The sequence below is a fragment of the Haliaeetus leucocephalus genome, unplaced genomic scaffold (genome assembly GCF_000737465.1).
Source record: "Haliaeetus leucocephalus isolate CR32 unplaced genomic scaffold, Haliaeetus_leucocephalus-4.0 Scaffold932, whole genome shotgun sequence".
NCBI classification, from domain to species: Eukaryota; Metazoa; Chordata; class Aves; order Accipitriformes; family Accipitridae; genus Haliaeetus; species Haliaeetus leucocephalus.
Genome location: NW_010973368.1, coordinates 957,005 through 974,213, shown reverse-complemented (window position 1 = coordinate 974,213; position 17,209 = coordinate 957,005). Strand labels below are relative to the sequence as shown.

At 36.0% G+C, this 17,209-nt stretch overlaps 1 protein-coding gene across 3 annotated transcripts in view; it reads left to right on the top strand.

Annotated features, from left to right (window-relative positions):
• SNX6 (sorting nexin 6) overlaps nt 1–15,926 on the top strand; it is a 27,841-nt gene extending 11,915 nt beyond the window's left edge. For 2 of the 3 annotated variants that reach the window (XM_010583637.1, XM_010583639.1), the window contains exons 7-14: nt 260–355; nt 1,659–1,764; nt 4,216–4,291; nt 5,567–5,606; nt 6,789–6,875; nt 7,792–7,951; nt 9,002–9,087; nt 13,552–15,926. In XM_010583637.1, the coding sequence (XP_010581939.1) occupies nt 260–355; nt 1,659–1,764; nt 4,216–4,291; nt 5,567–5,606; nt 6,789–6,875; nt 7,792–7,951; nt 9,002–9,087; nt 13,552–13,812 (912 nt within the window). In that variant the 3' untranslated portion in view covers nt 13,813–15,926. The remainder of the gene's footprint in view (nt 1–259; nt 356–1,658; nt 1,765–4,215; nt 4,292–5,566; nt 5,607–6,788; nt 6,876–7,791; nt 7,952–9,001; nt 9,088–13,551) is intronic. The other variant, XM_010583638.1, reaches the window with a different exon arrangement.
• Nucleotides 15,927–17,209: the final 1,283 nt, after the last annotated feature.

Sequence of the window (17,209 nt, the reverse complement as noted above, 5' to 3'; positions counted from 1 at the left end):
TTTTTTTGTTTTTAATTTTTTTGTTTCCCCCCCCCCCCCCCGGAATAGTATCTTAGGGGATAAAGTACAGTCTAGTAAATTCTGTCATTATGGGTGCATGGTGCCCTGTTCCCATTAATGCAGAGTATAAGACTTAAGCAGAGAGCAGGAAAACTGATTTAGGAGTAGCAAGTTGTGGTATGTAGTTCTATTTTTTTTTTTAAAGCTTTTATTACCTCCAGAAGATGAACTAACTTCATAAATGAATTTGTTTTTTCAGTTGAGTGTTCGTGGGAAAAATAAGAAAGAGAAACTTGAAGACTTCTTTAAAAATATGGTTAAATCAGCAGATGGTGTCATTGTTTCAGGAGTAAAGGTGATTACTGCTTAATATATCAAGAATTAAAATGTATTAGCATTGTTTTCCCCTTTTTTTAATGAAGCAGGGATTTTTCTAGCGATATGTAACTTAAGAATTAGAGGAAGAGCATGGAAAGGAACCTGTCGCCCTGGATGCGTGATAACTGAGAGCTATCTGATTGCTTCTGTGAAAGAGGGCTTTCACTACTCTTTCCCCTGTTTTATGAAATTAAGCTTTTTTTTTTTAATCCAGAGATTATTGATAATCTGTTTTTTGTTCTGGCTTGCCATTTTATATAGTGGGAAGGTGCACTAGCTTTGGCAACTGCTGCAGCTTAGAAGTTACTAACACAGTGTGAATTTTATCAGCCTTGTAACATCCTTCTACCCTTCTACTGTTTCAAAGCTAAGACCAGCAGTAAGAGGTGATACTATTTTTCCTAGTATGCAAGAATGTAACTGAGACAAAAAAAAAAAGAATTTTAATGAAAATTCAATTTCATTTCAACTTTTCTAAAAGTTGAAATGTTGCTTTTATAACAAACATAAATTCTGCAGAAGATGATTTTGATCTCCTTTCTTTCTAATGGTAACTTTCCATTTGCAAACAAATTAGAGAAGCTAAAGTTCCTAGTTACAATATCTTGAGTTTTGGAACTGCTGGAAAGTGGATATAACCATGGATTAATTATGACTTGGAGAAAAATATAAAGTCCAAATAACCAGCAGTTTTCATAAGCACATTGTTCAAAGCCCATGTTGTAGGCTATTCCATGGTACTGAGGATCTGTGGTATTTTAGAGGGTTTTTTAAAATAAATATAAACCAACTATCTCAAATTGTAATACAGAAAATATTAAAGTTTACCTGCATTACCAACTTGAAAGAAATCTGTCATCAAGATCAGCGTTCCTGAGCCAGGAGTTCATATCGTCTCTGCTGTGACCATAGCATCTTGTGCAACTGGGTGTCTTTCTTCCCCTCTCCCCTTTTTCTAGGTAGATGTCCTTTTATTAAGTACTTGACATTTATTCTATTTTTCTGTCACCAAAGTGGTAGTTAGTAGTGAAATTATTTCCTTCACTTCAAGTTTGTTATCCACAACTTTAAGATGCTTGTTATGAATTCTTAATTCTTAATAAAACTTCAGATCATGATAAAATAAGTGAAGAAATCGATTTACATAAATGGTGTTTTAGACAATAAAAACAGATTGCATTTCATGTCACTGCAACAGCAATATATGCAAATTTACTCTGCAATTGCTCTGTACAGAGTGAGTGAAATCCTGTTTTTTAAATTGTTCTTGTGTTTTGTAGGATGTGGATGACTTCTTTGAACATGAAAGAACATTCCTTGTAGAATATCACAACCGAGTCAAAGATGCTTCTGCCAAATCTGATAAAATGACAAGATCGCATAAAAGTGAGTTCTTTTTCCAGGGTGAAAATAGTACTAATTAAAGTGTACAGAAGTGGTTCATGAGGACTGGTAATTTTTAGTTCTCTCTTTGCACGTGAAAAGTGAGTTAATTTCTCCCAGTGTAGTCTTTGGATAGTCTAAAGAAGTTTAATTTGACTTTCAAAGTGTAGCGTTTGCTGTAGTAGACTAGATGGAGTAAGAACAGCCTGATGCGACACTGAAGTTATCTTGATTCTTCATGCTGTCCCTTTGAAGAGAAACACACTTTATGTAATAATATTTTTTTGAAGTCTGATTCTTAAAGTGTAAAGGTGGGTAATATAGCAGTATATGTGATTTTACTCCTAATGAAGTTGCTCTTGATTGGATGAGCTTGCATTCATCCGAGTGTAATTTCTTGGCACACTAGGCATTGCATTACCTTGCTGAGCAGCAAACTCCTATTTGGGCCATTAGTTCTAGACTGGGAAGTCAGGTTTCCATTTTTCAGCCTTTTAGAATGGAGATTGGAATGTGTACATTCAGTAGCTTGGTTTGCATGACCCCTTTTCTTACTGAAGTGAGGTTTTTCCATTTAGTTATTAATTTCTCTTCCTGAGCTGAGTGCTAGCTAATGTGATTTCTGGAAGCTCTAGATAGTCATCTCAAGTGCAGTGCATTTATTTGGGAAAATGGAAGATCTTTGGTTTAGGACTATTGTGTTTGGTTTAGGATTACTGTGTCTTGAGAAGCTCAGAAAAAGGTTGACCTTTATTGCCCTTGATTTTAAGTTTTTGTGTCTGGATAAATCAAAATTGAACTACTAGATTCTCTCTGCTTTCTTGAAGTTTGTGTCTGATTCGCAGATTCTGTCTTCGCTATCTACAGTAATATAGTTCACAAAAAAACCAGGTCACAAACCTTTTCTGAATCTCTATTGGTAAGGACTCTAAAGTGGATATTGAAAGAGACATTAAACCAAGAATTTACCGAGCTCTTTAGATGCTTCTCTTGCTATTGTATGAAGACCAAGTCTTTTGCAGCTTTAGCATCTATGCTAGGAGATGGGGAGAGTCAGTTATGGCTTAATGAAGTACTAAGGGACCCTGTGTCTTCAGTTCCTACTGGAAGTGGTTTCTGGTGTTTTGTTTGCTTTCTTAAAATGAAAACTGAACTTCATTCATGGTAGTTAGGTGCCAAACTTTAGGTAGTGAGAGAGCCTTTCACATTGGTTGTAGAACTAGGAAAATTGTTAGAAATGAGGTTGTAGACGATCTGATGGGAAGGATTGATTAAACTCATGACAAAGCTTCACTGGTTTTCAGACTCAAATCACCTAGGATGTTTATTGACAACTTTTTATCAACCTGAGAATTGGGACAAATGGCATCTTTCGAAATTCTGGCTAGAGAAGCAGAGCAATGACCTGGGAAGCCTGTTTTGGAAATGGGCAATCTGTAGTTTATTGATAACTTATCATCAACAGAGAGCTGCAGGGCTTGCAGAGATACTGACTTCCTATTTCCAGCAGAAAATCTATTTTTACGTTTAAATGGGAGGGATAGAAAGGGAGGTTAATGGCTTCCTAATAACACTCTTCACTGTAACCAGCTGCACTGATTCTCTTGGGATGTATGGAGTAATAAATTGGGTGGAAGGTGACCCACTCAATTTGCTAAAACAAGGTTGTGTTATTTAAAAAAAAAATCTGTTTAAAGACATATAAACTTCAAAAATAACAAGCAAATATATTTTGCTGTTCATTGCTTGGATCTGTTAGTGTTTTCATCATCCATTGAGTTTATACTAACAGCTCTTTAAAAAAGCCGTCTGTGCAAAGATTTTATTTTTTTGATTACTGCATAGCAATACCTCACTAGTCAAATTACACAGCCTTCTTTACAAACCCTGCTCTAATTTCATTCTTTAAAATGCTTTAACACTAATGCTACTTCAACCAGTGACCACTTGTTGATGAGATAAAGGTTTCCTGAAAATTAGGCATGTGCTAGAAAAAGTGTTGTGCATATAGCGCTGTATTTTGGTATTTTGCAGTTTTTATTCAATTTACTGCTCTCAAGCACACAGACTTATTCTTTGTTATTGTTAGCCTGTGTTTTTTTTCAAATACCTTTAGGCATTAGATTCAGATTTAAATTCAGACTTTAGCCATTGAGTTTGTACATCTTCCACCAAATAAAGCCTAACAAAGTTGCACGATAAATTTACCCATCAGGTACTAATTGTATTAAGTATTCCTAGATAAATTACAGACTTCACGATTTGGTGATAGCACGATGTTTATTGTGTGAAGTTATCCTTCATAAGTGACATGATTGAAATTTTATTTCTGCTTTTGTGTTAAAGCATGTTCCTTTTAGAAACCCACCTACTCTTGAAGAAAGAGAGAAATTTCAAAATTCTCAGAAAGAAGAGGAATGAAATAGTAAAACAAGTGCTTGTTTGTTTTTCTAGATGTGGCGGATGACTATAATAGAATTGGTTCTTCATTATATGCATTAGGAACGCAGGACTCCACAGATATATGCAAGTAAGATATTGTTAATAACCTATGGGGGAATTTGCTAAGTAGCAGTCTTAATGGTGACCTGCTGAGATAGGTAGATGTCTTGTTATGAGAAACAGAATTTATTATAGTTATGTCACTTTAAGGGATTTTCTTCTCTAGTATTTCATTTCTGTAACAGGCTGCTTTAATATTTTTGCTTTAATATTTGTCTGGAGAAAAAAAAAACTGTTTTCTGCAGTTTGTAGAAAGTTACACAAATGAAATGGAAAAGTCCTCATAGAAAAAGAAAAAACTCTAACCCTTTCACCAGGTTTTTTTATTTTAAAGTGCTTTAAGTGCTTTGACGTGCAGCGAGAACACGTCTCAGTCTGAGTATAGTGATTTTTGTGGGTGCTCCCTGTACCAACATCTTGAAAATGTTCTGTTGTTCTGGCAATTTTATTGCCTTTAGGAAGAGAAAGGAATCTACAGAGATCCCTAAAACTTTGAAAATAGAAGAGGGTGTCTACGTACAGATGTTTGTCCTTTAATCTTTCAGTGATTTGCTTGAATCTGAAGTTTGGTGTATCTGAAAGTAAAAGTTAACTAGCTTAAAGATGTTGATGCTTGTGAACATGCACATGTTAGTGTGAGAACAGGTAGGAGATGAGTATGGAAGTTAACTTATTTTTATTAATTTACCTGAATTATAGTGATATATTTCCAAATGTGGTGATAGCTTACATATCCATTACTTTGATTATCGTATTGAGATTTGATGTAGCCTGTTGGGGTCTGTCAGGAATCGCATCTGTCTTCTGTCAAAATAGTATGATTTGACTGTAGTTCAGTCTGCTGTTACACTGAACCCTTGTATTGTCTCCTGTGATGAAGATGTGGCACGTTGTTGCTCAGCCTCCCTGAATTCCAAGTAGGGCATGCGTCATGTTTATTGTCTGAAGAAAAGTACATTCAAATTTGAATGAAGGACACTTGATAATAGCGTAGGACCGTTAACCAGGGTGGTGATGTAATTCACAGAAACATAAAGAATCCCTGAGGAGCTGTGCAATTATTCTTTAGTGAAGAAACATCCATCCGTTATGGTTTGTTTGTCCCTTACCTTTTCTTAAGTTGTACAATTCCCAGATGTTTCAACTGCTACAATTTAGAACTATTATGTTCTCTGTGTTCTGTGAATTACAATTCTAAGCAGTGCCTTTACAGTCTTTATTGCCAGACACAGATTGTATTTGGAGTTCTAGAAGTTAAACTGTTTAAATTAATGTTGTAATATAAGCTGTTTCCTTTGTGCAGGTTTTTTCTGAAGGTATCAGAGTTATTTGACAAAACAAGGGTATGTACTATGAAACCTTTTTAGATTATTCTTTGTGTACATCCTGGAAGTGGCAGAACATCTTGAGTCAACTAGACATTAATATGCGGATGTTTTATGGATGCTTCCATATGAAGCATTTAAGTAATGTGTGGTAGGGAATGAAAAAGCGTAAGATTTCAGTCGTCTGTTTTGTAAAATGCTTGATCCTTAGGAGTCTTCAGTCTACTAAACATTTCTAGGCAGTCTTCCTGTCTTCTATGTAATAAACTAGTAAAGCTGCTATTCTTCTAAAATGCTTAGAGGCCTTCTGTACTTGTTACTGGGCATCACAGAACTTGTTATGGAAAAAAGAAATGAAGAAATGTAATCCTTAATCCAAAAAATGGCAGTTATGCTGCTTTTTTTCTGGAGCCAAGATGTGTTTCTGCAATTATTTGACTCAGAAATACTATTGCTGATGTTTCTAACCAGATTTTCAAATATATTGTCTCTTTTGCCTTATTTGTTTGGCTTGGTAGAGCAGAAGATGTATGCCATGTATCAGGAAAACTTTCAAATTAAAAATGTGTGCACTTCCTAAACACAGACAGTTGTATCTGCATAAATATGTACTTTAAAGAAAATTGATGGTATTAATTGCTTTGACCTAAAATTTTGCCTTCTAGAATTTTTTTAAAAATTAAGATTTAAAAAATGCACTTGCAGACTCTGTTTCTAAATTCACAGAAATGTCTGTTTCAAATACAAGCAAATAAGTTTATCGGTCTTTTGGACCATTTAATGCATGCATTGACACAACTAGTCTGCAAAGGTGCCTTAAAAATTTGTTTCCCTTTGATCTGAAAACCTGCATAAAACTTCTTGTGCACCTCTTTTATGCTAGATAAGTTTTTGTTTCTCTGCTGTTTTTCTAGTATATGATACATATAATTGAAATTGGGAAGAAAGCATTGTTTAAAATAGAAAGCTAGTTGTCAATTCCTGCTCACACAGTAGGTTATTGCTTACATTTTAATACAAAATCCTAATACTGCTTCTGATGCATCTTTAAGTATTCTGTCACAAATGCATGATCTTCATTTTTGAAAAAGACAATCTGTCATGTACTGTTGTATATTTTATGTTATACTTACATCATACAAGTGAATACCCAAAGTCTGGGTGTTTTTAAATTGATGCTTTTACTTACTGTTTTTCCAGAAAATAGAGGCCCGGGTATCTGCTGATGAAGATCTTAAACTTTCTGATCTTCTGAAATACTACCTAAGGGAATCTCAAGCTGCTAAGGTGAATTTATGAGTTTTTGTTCAGTGAAATAGTGTTTCTTTAAAAAAAAGAAAAGATAAGGGATCATCTTGAGAAATACACAGTAGATAGGTTAAAATGCTGCCACTTCTAGCCTTCAGTTTCTCCCTCAACTGTAAAACCTGGATCTCTGTTGTATATACAAAGAGGTAACAATGCAGTTGCTGACTGTGAGTCTGGAACTGTGTGATCTGCTTATTGAGGCCAAATTGTGCAATATAATTAAAAACAGTGGAAGAGCTGTTGGTGAATTGTTCATGTGTTTTCAATGTGTTTGCTGCTTGTAGACTGCAAGCAATTCTACTTGTTCTTTAATATTATTAAAATTGAATATTCCAGATGATATGCAAGTGCTGATGCAAAAACACATGGGGCAAATTTGGTATTCTATACCTACAGAAAATTTCATTCTTAGTGTTGTTTGATGTAAGATGATTAAGTAACTTGGCAGAATGAGGAAGCATTTGACAGAAAATATCTGTAGTTAGAAGATCACAGCAATAACTGTTGCACAAAAAAATGCTACTGCTGTTTCGTGGGCCCTGTGTGTGTTTCAAATACATAATCTAAATATAGTTTGTTTCTAATCTAAGAAGCTGTGACATTTCCCGTGATTGTACCTTCTTAGGCTTTTTGGAGTATCATCTAAGCCATCTGTTGCTGGCCTCTGTCAGACAAGATGCAGACCAAACAATATTAAATTGCATGTCTGATCCAGTATGGACATTCCTGTGACTTGCAGAATGAAGTAAAGTGAATGCAAATATTTTCATAAGAACTGGAATACAGCAAGAAAGACTAAAATTAATCTGATTTTTTTTTTTATTACTTTGTATATACTGAAATCTTTGGGTAGATTCATGTAAAGTCTATACATCCTTTATGCCTTTTTTTATAGGATCTCCTATATAGAAGATCTAGGTCACTAGTGGATTATGAAAATGCTAATAAGGCATTGGATAAAGCAAGAGCAAAAAATAAAGATGTGCTGCAAGCTGAAACTACTCAGCAAATATGCTGTCAGAAATTTGAGAAAATTTCTGAATCAGCAAAACAAGGTATTTGGGTGGTCTTTGATCATACGTTACTACTTGAAAATCAACAGATTTTAGGATGTTATTAATAAGAATAGATTTTTGTTCTGTTTCCTAAGGAGAACTATTATCTTCTAATCAGTATTTACTTATTTTGGAAAGTTCAAATGATTTTTTCCTTTGGTGGCTCGTAGCTCCATTAGGCAGAGCAAAGTCTAGGTGCAAATTATTTGTTAAGCACTTTTTTTTATATGCATAGGATAGGATACAAAATGATAATTGCTAGCAGTAAAGGGAAACCTAATCTTTTAAAGTGTTGTTGAAATTCTTTTGGTTTTATGCATTCTTCTGTGAAGGCAGCAGTCTGTTGCAGAGGTGATATTACGTTAGAAAAGGGAGAGATCACGAAATGAGATTTCACTGAAGTCGCAGAGTTACAGTAGCTCTAGAGAAAAGGAACCTTATTTACATGTTGCCTTTTTCCTGGAAACTTACTCTCTTTTTTTTAGGCTAATATTGTTGTGAGTTAGTAGTCATCTGACTCATTATTTGGGGCAGATTTGTTCAAGGTTTAAACACCATGCTCTTCTGTTTTTATAATTTAAGAGTTGTTTGAGCCTGTAAATCTTGCTAATGATTCCTATAAATGAGACAGTGGAGAATGAGTGATCCTATTAGCCACAAAGGTATACGCATAAAGCGTACTTGCTTCCTCTGCTCTTCATGCTAGTTTTAGCTTAGTATCTTCCCTAAAGACTTTCACATATCAGCCTTGAAAGAGCAGTGCGCATGGAATAAGAGAATGAAATGTTTAAAAGCATCCACATTGCAGTCTTTTTTCAAAAGAGCTTTGTGTCCACAAAAGGTTAGCTAGAGATGAGGACCTGCTATGATGGCTTGCTTTCATCCAATAGTGTAGCAGTACCTTTGAGCCTGGAATGCGCTGAGATTAAATTTGAGTTTTTTCCTGTTGCCTTTTCTCACCCTTTACCTCTTCCATCCTGAAGGAAAGTCTGTGAACAGTTGAGGGCACTAGCAATAATACTGTTAATGAATCCATTTTTCTTTCTATAGAACTGATAGACTTTAAGACAAGAAGAGTTGCAGCGTTCAGAAAAAATCTGGTGGAACTAGCAGAACTGGAATTAAAGCATGCTAAGGTAATTGTGATTGTTTTTGGCCTGGATTTCAACTGATTTTAAATATTATATGCTTGAATAACCGAAATGGCTACATTTGTTGTGTGATTCACACACTTCACATTCAGGAAAGGGAATTTGAACGTAAGCATCATCCAGAAAGGTGAACTTCCTTGAATAATAGGGGTGGGGAAGGAAGTATAGGTGAAATATCTCTGAGGGGCTGGTGGGCTTGAGGTGCGTTTGGAAAACTTGCCTCCTTGAAGACAATTTTGGCTTCAGTTTTATGTTTCTTTAGCTGTTTGATATTTACAGCTGCAGAATTTGAATACCTGCCTATTTTTAAAACCTCATCTCATCATTTCACTGTGAGATAGGAAGCGGTTTCTGTTACCCAGATGTTGGGGACTTGATGTATAGGATAGGCAAACTATTAAACATAAGATCACATGGGCCTGTCTGAAGTCAGATCAGTGTTACTCTGAGTATGCTTTTTGTACCTTTTTGCCTTTAAAGTGCTAACAAAACCGAAATGTTGCAGATAGCCTTCTCAGTAAAATAAATTTTTGCAGGAAAAAAACTTTAAAGGGCCTGTACTGTCCTTAAATTTCACAATTTATTTAATTCTTTTAATCCCTATGCAATTAATGTTTTTGGTTAAATCAGGTTAGCTGCTCTGATTTCATAGACAAGTACAACAGTCTCTAACAGTCCTGTAGCAGGAGGCAGCTTTCTTTTAAAAGTCAACTCTTCAACGTTTCTAATTCTCATCACAAATCTGAAAGTGTGTTGATGACCAAGCTTTGAATTAACTTGGAATATATCTGTTGAAAGGACTAGTTAAGAGGTGTATAGTGTTGCCAAGTTAACTTGTTGCTGCTTTACACTCTTTTCAGTAGTGTTGATGGTGTCATTCTTCGTTCTGCCAAACCCATTGTTTGTAAAACTAATGCACTGTAAAAACAGTTGTTTTGGGGACTTTAAAAAAAAAAAATAAAAATCTTTGTAGGTATAAGTTCAGCTTGAGGAGATATTTAGCTGGTAAAGTAATCAGTAAGGTCTGGAACATTCGACTCCTTTTTCAGATGAACAGTGCTTACTTTAATGTGCTATATCAGAAATTCAGCTATATTTCCCCTAAAGTCTTAAAATGTCTCATAATACTTGGTACTATTTGGCCTTCTTGCTTCTCTGTAACAGCTGTCTCTATCCAGCCCTGAGTCTCCCAGAAATCCCCATGTTTGGTCATGAATGTACTGGTTAAGGGTTTTAATGAAATTAATAGTCCTAACAGTCATACTTGCAACAGTTTTTATTGATTTGCCATGTCATGCTTTAATAAGGGAATGAATCCACAGTGCTTCTGCCCTGCTTCAGTCATTGACTCTTAATCATCTCTTGTAACTGACCCTTGCTGAAGTCCCCACATGCCATGGAGTGGAACGCTTAAAAATTCTGTCTTCTAAAGTATCCTTAAAGAATCACTCTCTGTGCTCTAGCTCTGTGTACTAACTCTCTGTGCAAGTCAAAATCTTTTAGTAATATTCTCTTGAATTTTGACAGCTAAGAACTGCGAAAGGCAGTGGAAAAATGCGTAATTTCTGTAGCTTTCAACTTACTTGGTATGTGCTGCTTCTTGGTGTCTTCAGTTTACCTGGAAGAGCTTGAATTTTTTTAGCAGTTCTTCATTTGTCACCACAGCATGTGTTTAAGATGTAGTTCTTCAGATGGTCTGTCTCAGTTTGTGACTTACCTTGTCTTAGTAAATTTACTAACAAGGAGTATATAGGTTTGTAATAGAAGCTTTGAACTGTAGTCCTGTTCTTGAAGGTGAATTTTTTTTTTTTTGCTGACCCTTTCCACTTACTTCATCATGGAGCATTGTAAGATTCACTGTAAGTGAATCTTCACTTTAAAGCTTTACAATATAAAAGGTCATTTTGACTAAGGGTGACAGTTCTTGAAATGTTAACAAATGTTGTGCCTTGTTGCCTGAAAGGGTATTTTACTTCTCACTAGGTTTGAAAGTCCTGTTTTTCCAAAGCCTGTGTTTCATATTTGTTCAAAACAAGCTACTACAGATGGATCAGTTTGGTTGCTGTGCTTTTATTTCTACAGATTCTGAGTTGGATTATTATGGAAATCACAAGTGCAATAGATCATATTTTTCCATTTTATATAATTGGAAATTTTCTTACTAATGCTATAACCAGTGTACTTGAGGATAGCCTTATGGATAAGTTTCTATTAGTCTGTACAGAGTATTGAAGAATGAAAAGGTTTGGTGGAGACTTTCTGAGGTAGTTTCATAAAAGGAAGAAGATATGAAAAGACTTGGGCTTTTTTTGAGATACCATTGTGCCTTGATGCATGAAGAGCAATGTTAGGGTAATATGAAGGTTTCTCCTTGTGCCGGAGAGGATGTTTTTATACTTGTTGCAATGCAAATCATGAACAGTGCTCCCATTTCAGGAGGCTGAGTAGCCCTGGTTGTGGCTGGGCTAAGCTGGGATGTTTGTAGACACCTAATTTCTCTTGCAGTAGAGCCAAAAGAGGGCTGGTAGAAGCAAAAAGGAAGCTACTTTTTCACGTAGGCAGTAAATTAATGAAGTCAGATCAAAAGCTCCCTGCTTTAAAGGTTTTGGACAAAATACTTTGGGTTTTTTTTTCTGGAACGAGTACCTCCAGACTAGATGTCGTGCAGATGCATCTGTCTCTGAATTGGTCTAGCCGTGTGTCTTCTGGACTTGAGTTGCCTGGCATGGAAAGCATGGAGGTGAAATCTGATGCAGCAGTGGGTGCTGGAACTCATCTGAGAGGCTGTCTTTGGGAGGAATTCAGCCATAGTGCAGGCTGCTGCATGACTTACTGTTAAAAGTTATTTGCTGTGTATGGAAAGAAAAACACAAATCCCAAAACACAGAGATCGCTGCACTGAAAAAGTCAGAATGACCAAAGTATCGAGAGAAGGTTCTGAGACACAGCTCACATTTCCTGAGCTATATCTGGCTGTGTGGCTCTGGAAGACTGGAGGGTGATAGGGAAATCAAGCTTTTAGTAAATCAAGGACACTATATACAAATAGGAAGTGTACACTCTCTGCACTTATCCTTTCCTGGTTGCAGCTCAAGACTTCTGAAAGAGCTAAAAATCAGACTTTGGGTTGAGACTGCTTTAAGTTGATGCAAGTGCAGACTACTGCCAGAAGGGATGGTGATGCATGACTCTGTTCCCTTCCCTTATGTTGGCACTATTAGGTGTGCAGCTGCGTAGTAAGATGGAGCTAAAATTTGCTGTGGGTTTTTCTAAGATTTACTTCCAGTGTTGTTTTCACAGCATCCCTTGTGTCAAAACATACAGTTTTGGCTGGGAGGGGCTGGGAATAAGAGAGAGCTGCCTTCTTATCAGCAGCGTGTACCCTAGATTTACTTAAAATAGCTGCCAGACTGCAGCTTTAAATTCTGCTTGGTCTCTGACCTATACTAAACAGATTGATGTTTCTTTTTATATGGCCATTTTATCTGACTGTCCCTCTAGGTAGTGTTTAGCTTCTGTTTTGCTAGCTCTGTGTTTCTTCATGACTTCATGCAGCTGTAGCTAATGTAACACCTGATTAAGTGTTCGGGCATTTAGTGCAAAAGCTGCATTTAAACCTGTTCAGTATTTTAAACAGTTGGATTTTGAGGTGTTCCTGTGTTGGACTTCATGTTCAAGAAGGGAGGTTTAATAGCTGGTGAAACTGCTAAGGTTATAATCATATACTTAAAGCATTTAGAGCCTTAGCTATACTTTTAGAGTCTTTTGACATACGAATTTTAAGTAAGATAGCCACTTCCTTCAAATCAAAAATAAAAAAATCTAAACATCTCTTTCCACAAATACTAATACATGTGCTCTTGCCTCTCTGGGTTTTTGTGGAAAAAATTTGTTGCATTACTAGTGACAGATGTCTGTTTGAAACTGACAGAAGAAGGGAGTAAGCAAAATCCAATGCTAAGGGATTTGGTTAAATGCTTTGTCAGTAATTCTTTCCTTCCTGAAAAGGATGTTTCTGTCACAACGGTTCTGCCAATAACTGTAATATCATCTAGAGCTTAGGAGTCTGAGTTGGCAAGAAACACTTTTCTGAATCTGAATTTATAGGACTTTCTCAAGCTATGCTGATATAAGTCAAGTATGTCAAATATTGCAGCCAGAAAGAGTAATGGCTCACAGGCTCTATTGTCCTTGATTTATTATAATTTAAATAAGGTTGTTCTTGTGAACTTCGTAAATTTGATCTAATGAAAATGAATGATTTGCATATTTGGAAAATTTCAGTAGACTGGCTGGCTGAGTCTGGAAATGACTGATGTGTAAAGGGCATCTTGGTACTGTCTTTTCTTTAGACTGCTACATAGTGACCTGTGAATTGCAAATATACTTCATGCTGCTGATGGGCTGTAAAGAGATGGCCGAAAGATCACTGTCACACTTTTGTTATAGGTAACATGCGTGCAGTCCACAATTATACTTCAGACTGAAGTATTCAGTTTGAAGACTGAAGACTTTGAAGTATACCTTTTCATTCATTATTTCATTGCAGCTAATGATCAGCTGTTCAGTAACAGAGACCTTAGATTTATGAATCTTGACACTACAAAGATGGGCCACCAAGTCCCCATACATCCCATGTATGTTGCACTTGTTCATATCACAAAATTACAAGCCTTTTACACAGCTTGTGACTGTCCTCTGCCAGTATAGCTGTAAAACGACAAAAAGCTGTTGAAGCTGTAACTGAAATCACTGTCTTCTGGAGAAGACTGAAAAGGATTCAGTAGACACAACTGGGAATCTTCTGCTTTGAAGCCTTTAGTTTAGTTAATTGCTTAATCTGCATTATAAGAACCTTAATGGGGGATAGAATTATGATTTCTTACCTTTTTGGGCTGAGGGACGAGTGTGCTTCTGCCTGTCTACCACAGGTCACTTGGAATGCTTTCAACTGAAAAAGTAAGACTTACAAATTCTTTAGTACTTTCAAGGACATGCAAATCGCAGCTACTGATACTGTTTAATTACATGCTTTTGTTTGTTTGAAGTTTTCTTTACAGGTTTCTTTTTGGATCTAAAAAATTTTTAGAAGGAAGCAGTTTCTCCTGTGTTTATAACCGGGCATTCAGACTGTTTTGTTCTTGTATTTCATCTGAACCTGATAGGAATTACTCCTAACACTGTCAACAACCTAATACTGTTTCTTACACAGAGATTTCAGATTGGGGAACAAATCTAGTACAGCTATTTAATAGTGAACAGCCAGTATTTTAAAGTGATCTAAGCATAAATGAATGCACAAAACAATGTGAATACTGTGAATACCAGGCTGGGTGGTTTTTTTTCCTGGAAAGTAAATCCTGGCTTACTTGTTGACCACATTTGCTTAATTCACAAGGGTGTCTTTAAGTGTCAGTTCTGTAAATTCATTCAGAAATCTGAAAGTCAACCTGTATGTTTTTACAGTACAGTCAGAATGCTTAAATAAGATTAAAAACTGACCTACAGGTGTTTGAAAAAAAGGGCAGAACTTGGCCTTAGAGATAAAGCTTAGTTAATGTTCTGATAATCACTTTTGTAGCTCTGGCTCTAATGGCTAAACTCAACTTTGATGGCTAAATCAGAGCTACGAACTAAGCCCCAAGCTTAGATGCTTGCTATAGTGAGGAGATAGTGCTGTGAATTAGTTAACACTTTTTGATAAATTCAGTATAATATATGAATACTTCTGCTTTGGGAATAATATTCCAGTGGCAGAGTAATGGCAATACAATATAAAAAATAAAAACTTCGTATCTTTGAACTTCATTGCTAAGATGGTGTTCTGCAGTGAATAATTTTTGTGGCCAGACTAGATCTTTAGTAAGAAACTTGTGAAGAAACATGGAAAGGGTACTAAAAGCTTATTTTCGAATCTCAAGTTGGTTCCATTTAGTTCCATGACAGAACGCTCCTACATTCAAAAAGCTCTTTAAGATAAAAGTTACCTACGTAAATAACTCTACATAAGCTTAATACCTGTCTGTTTTCCTTCAGTGGTGTCATTGCTATTTAAAAAACATCTTTTTGCCACAAGCGTAAAACAAAGTAGGGAAACGTGGTCATATTTTTCTTTATTTTTACAGGGTAACTTACAGCTGCTGCAGAGCTGCCTGGCAGTGTTAAATGGTGACACATAAGCTACGTTCCGTCCTCCCACTAACAAGGGCTGCCCTCCTCTGGATTTTGTTTTCATGACTTTAAATAGGCATTTACAGTTCCCTGGAGAAAACATTTGACAGAGTGCACATAAGCAAGCTCCTTCTTTCAAAAGAATTAAAACAAACACCTGAAAGTAGCTCCAGACTATATGAAGCAACAGCATACTTGTTATACATACATATTCACGTTTATTTAATCATTATATGCTTTCATTGTTCAGAAACCAAATGCTCTGTTTTTGTGAAAATAGCCAATATAATTATGTTCATGTTATGAATACTATGATAAGGCTGCCAATCTTATTTACCTTTGTAAGTAATTTCTGAAGTTCACCATTTGAAGCACATTTTTCAAATGGCCTAAATATTACCATTAGATATTTGAATATTGTTACTATAATGGCATTGTATACACTGTCTTAGTTTTTTTCCATGTACTGATATCAAGAAACTTAATCTTTTTTTCAATTGTGAACATTTCTTAGAAATTTTGGAGAACTTTGTGTAACCTTTATAACTATGATTTAAAAAGAAAAGCAAATGCATTAGTATGTTTGCCTTAACTTGTAGACTAATTCAATTATTGTAAAATAAACCATGAAATCGATGATTTTTCTAAAATTATGCAGACATTGTATCATCTGTAAGCTTAATATTTTCTAGTAAATCAGATTAATTTAATTAGCTTTTTCTTTATTCATCCTGTAAAACCATCGAGTAAGTATTGGATTGGTCTGACACTAAATACTTGCCCAGTAATTTTTCACTTGCATTCTCAGGTTTATCCGTTTGCCTATCTGTTTGTCTGTGACTTTCCTATGCAGTGTACTTTAAATTGTTTTGAGCTTGGTGGCTGACTCTGCAATTTCTTTGGCAGAAATGCTTTTCAGAGAACTTTTTGGGTTTCTTTCCAGAAAGAGGAAATAAAGTAGCAGAAGGGAGTTCAGAAAGGGCATAAAATACCAATGAAAGGTAATACTGCCCCACTTTGACACAAGGAAGGACTTTGCTTCAGAAAATAAAAAGTAAAGATATCCCTGATAAAGGAATGCCTGAAAAGGGTCTCATTCTAACTGGACTTAGAGCTATGAATCCAGTTTTATTTGTTGTATTGCTTTGTCTCTCTTACTTGAACCATGAAACTTTCCCAAGAGGTGCTGTTCTGTTGTGTAATTTCAGATGTCATAAAATGAGGCTTTACTTGATGAATTGCTCTTTGCAGTGGGATTGCTGCTTTATACGGGTTTGTAGACCTTCAATGGAGCAGCAGCATTTTGGGTGAATGGGATGTTTGGAGATGTGGATCGACGTTAAGTCACTGTCTCTCTGATTACAAACTGCCTGTACTGCCGCACAGGGGTGTGCGGTTTGAGTTTTTCCCTCAAATAGGGTGAACTGCACAGTGTAGTATACTTAACCCTGCTGCCTTGCACATCAGAACATTTCAAAGGCGGAGAAGTTTATTAGCTGAACGTGCTGTTTGCGTTTGTTGAGTTGCACACGCGTGGCCTCAGGCGTCGATTACCAGTGCCCAACGGCTATTAGCAACTCGCCTACTGTATATAGTGTTTTCCAGCAACGGCTATTACAGTAATACTGTGCTCTTCATCTTCCAAATGTAACAGGTATAATTCCTAAGGAACTCATCTATAAATAGACTATAAGGGACAAAGATTACAATGTATATACAGTTAACAAAATTGTAAATATTTTAAGTAGGATGTGGGAACAGTTTTTAGATTAGTCCTCGCTGTTCAGTGTTACCAGCTCATTAAATTTTTTTCAAGCCTCTTGGTATTGGGTGTGTCTCTTGAAGCTCTAACCCCTGGCTCTGCGCTTCTGAAGAAAAACACTTAAAAAGTGACCCGAGGACTTGCGACTCCCAAGGGAAAAAGGAAGAGCCCCGC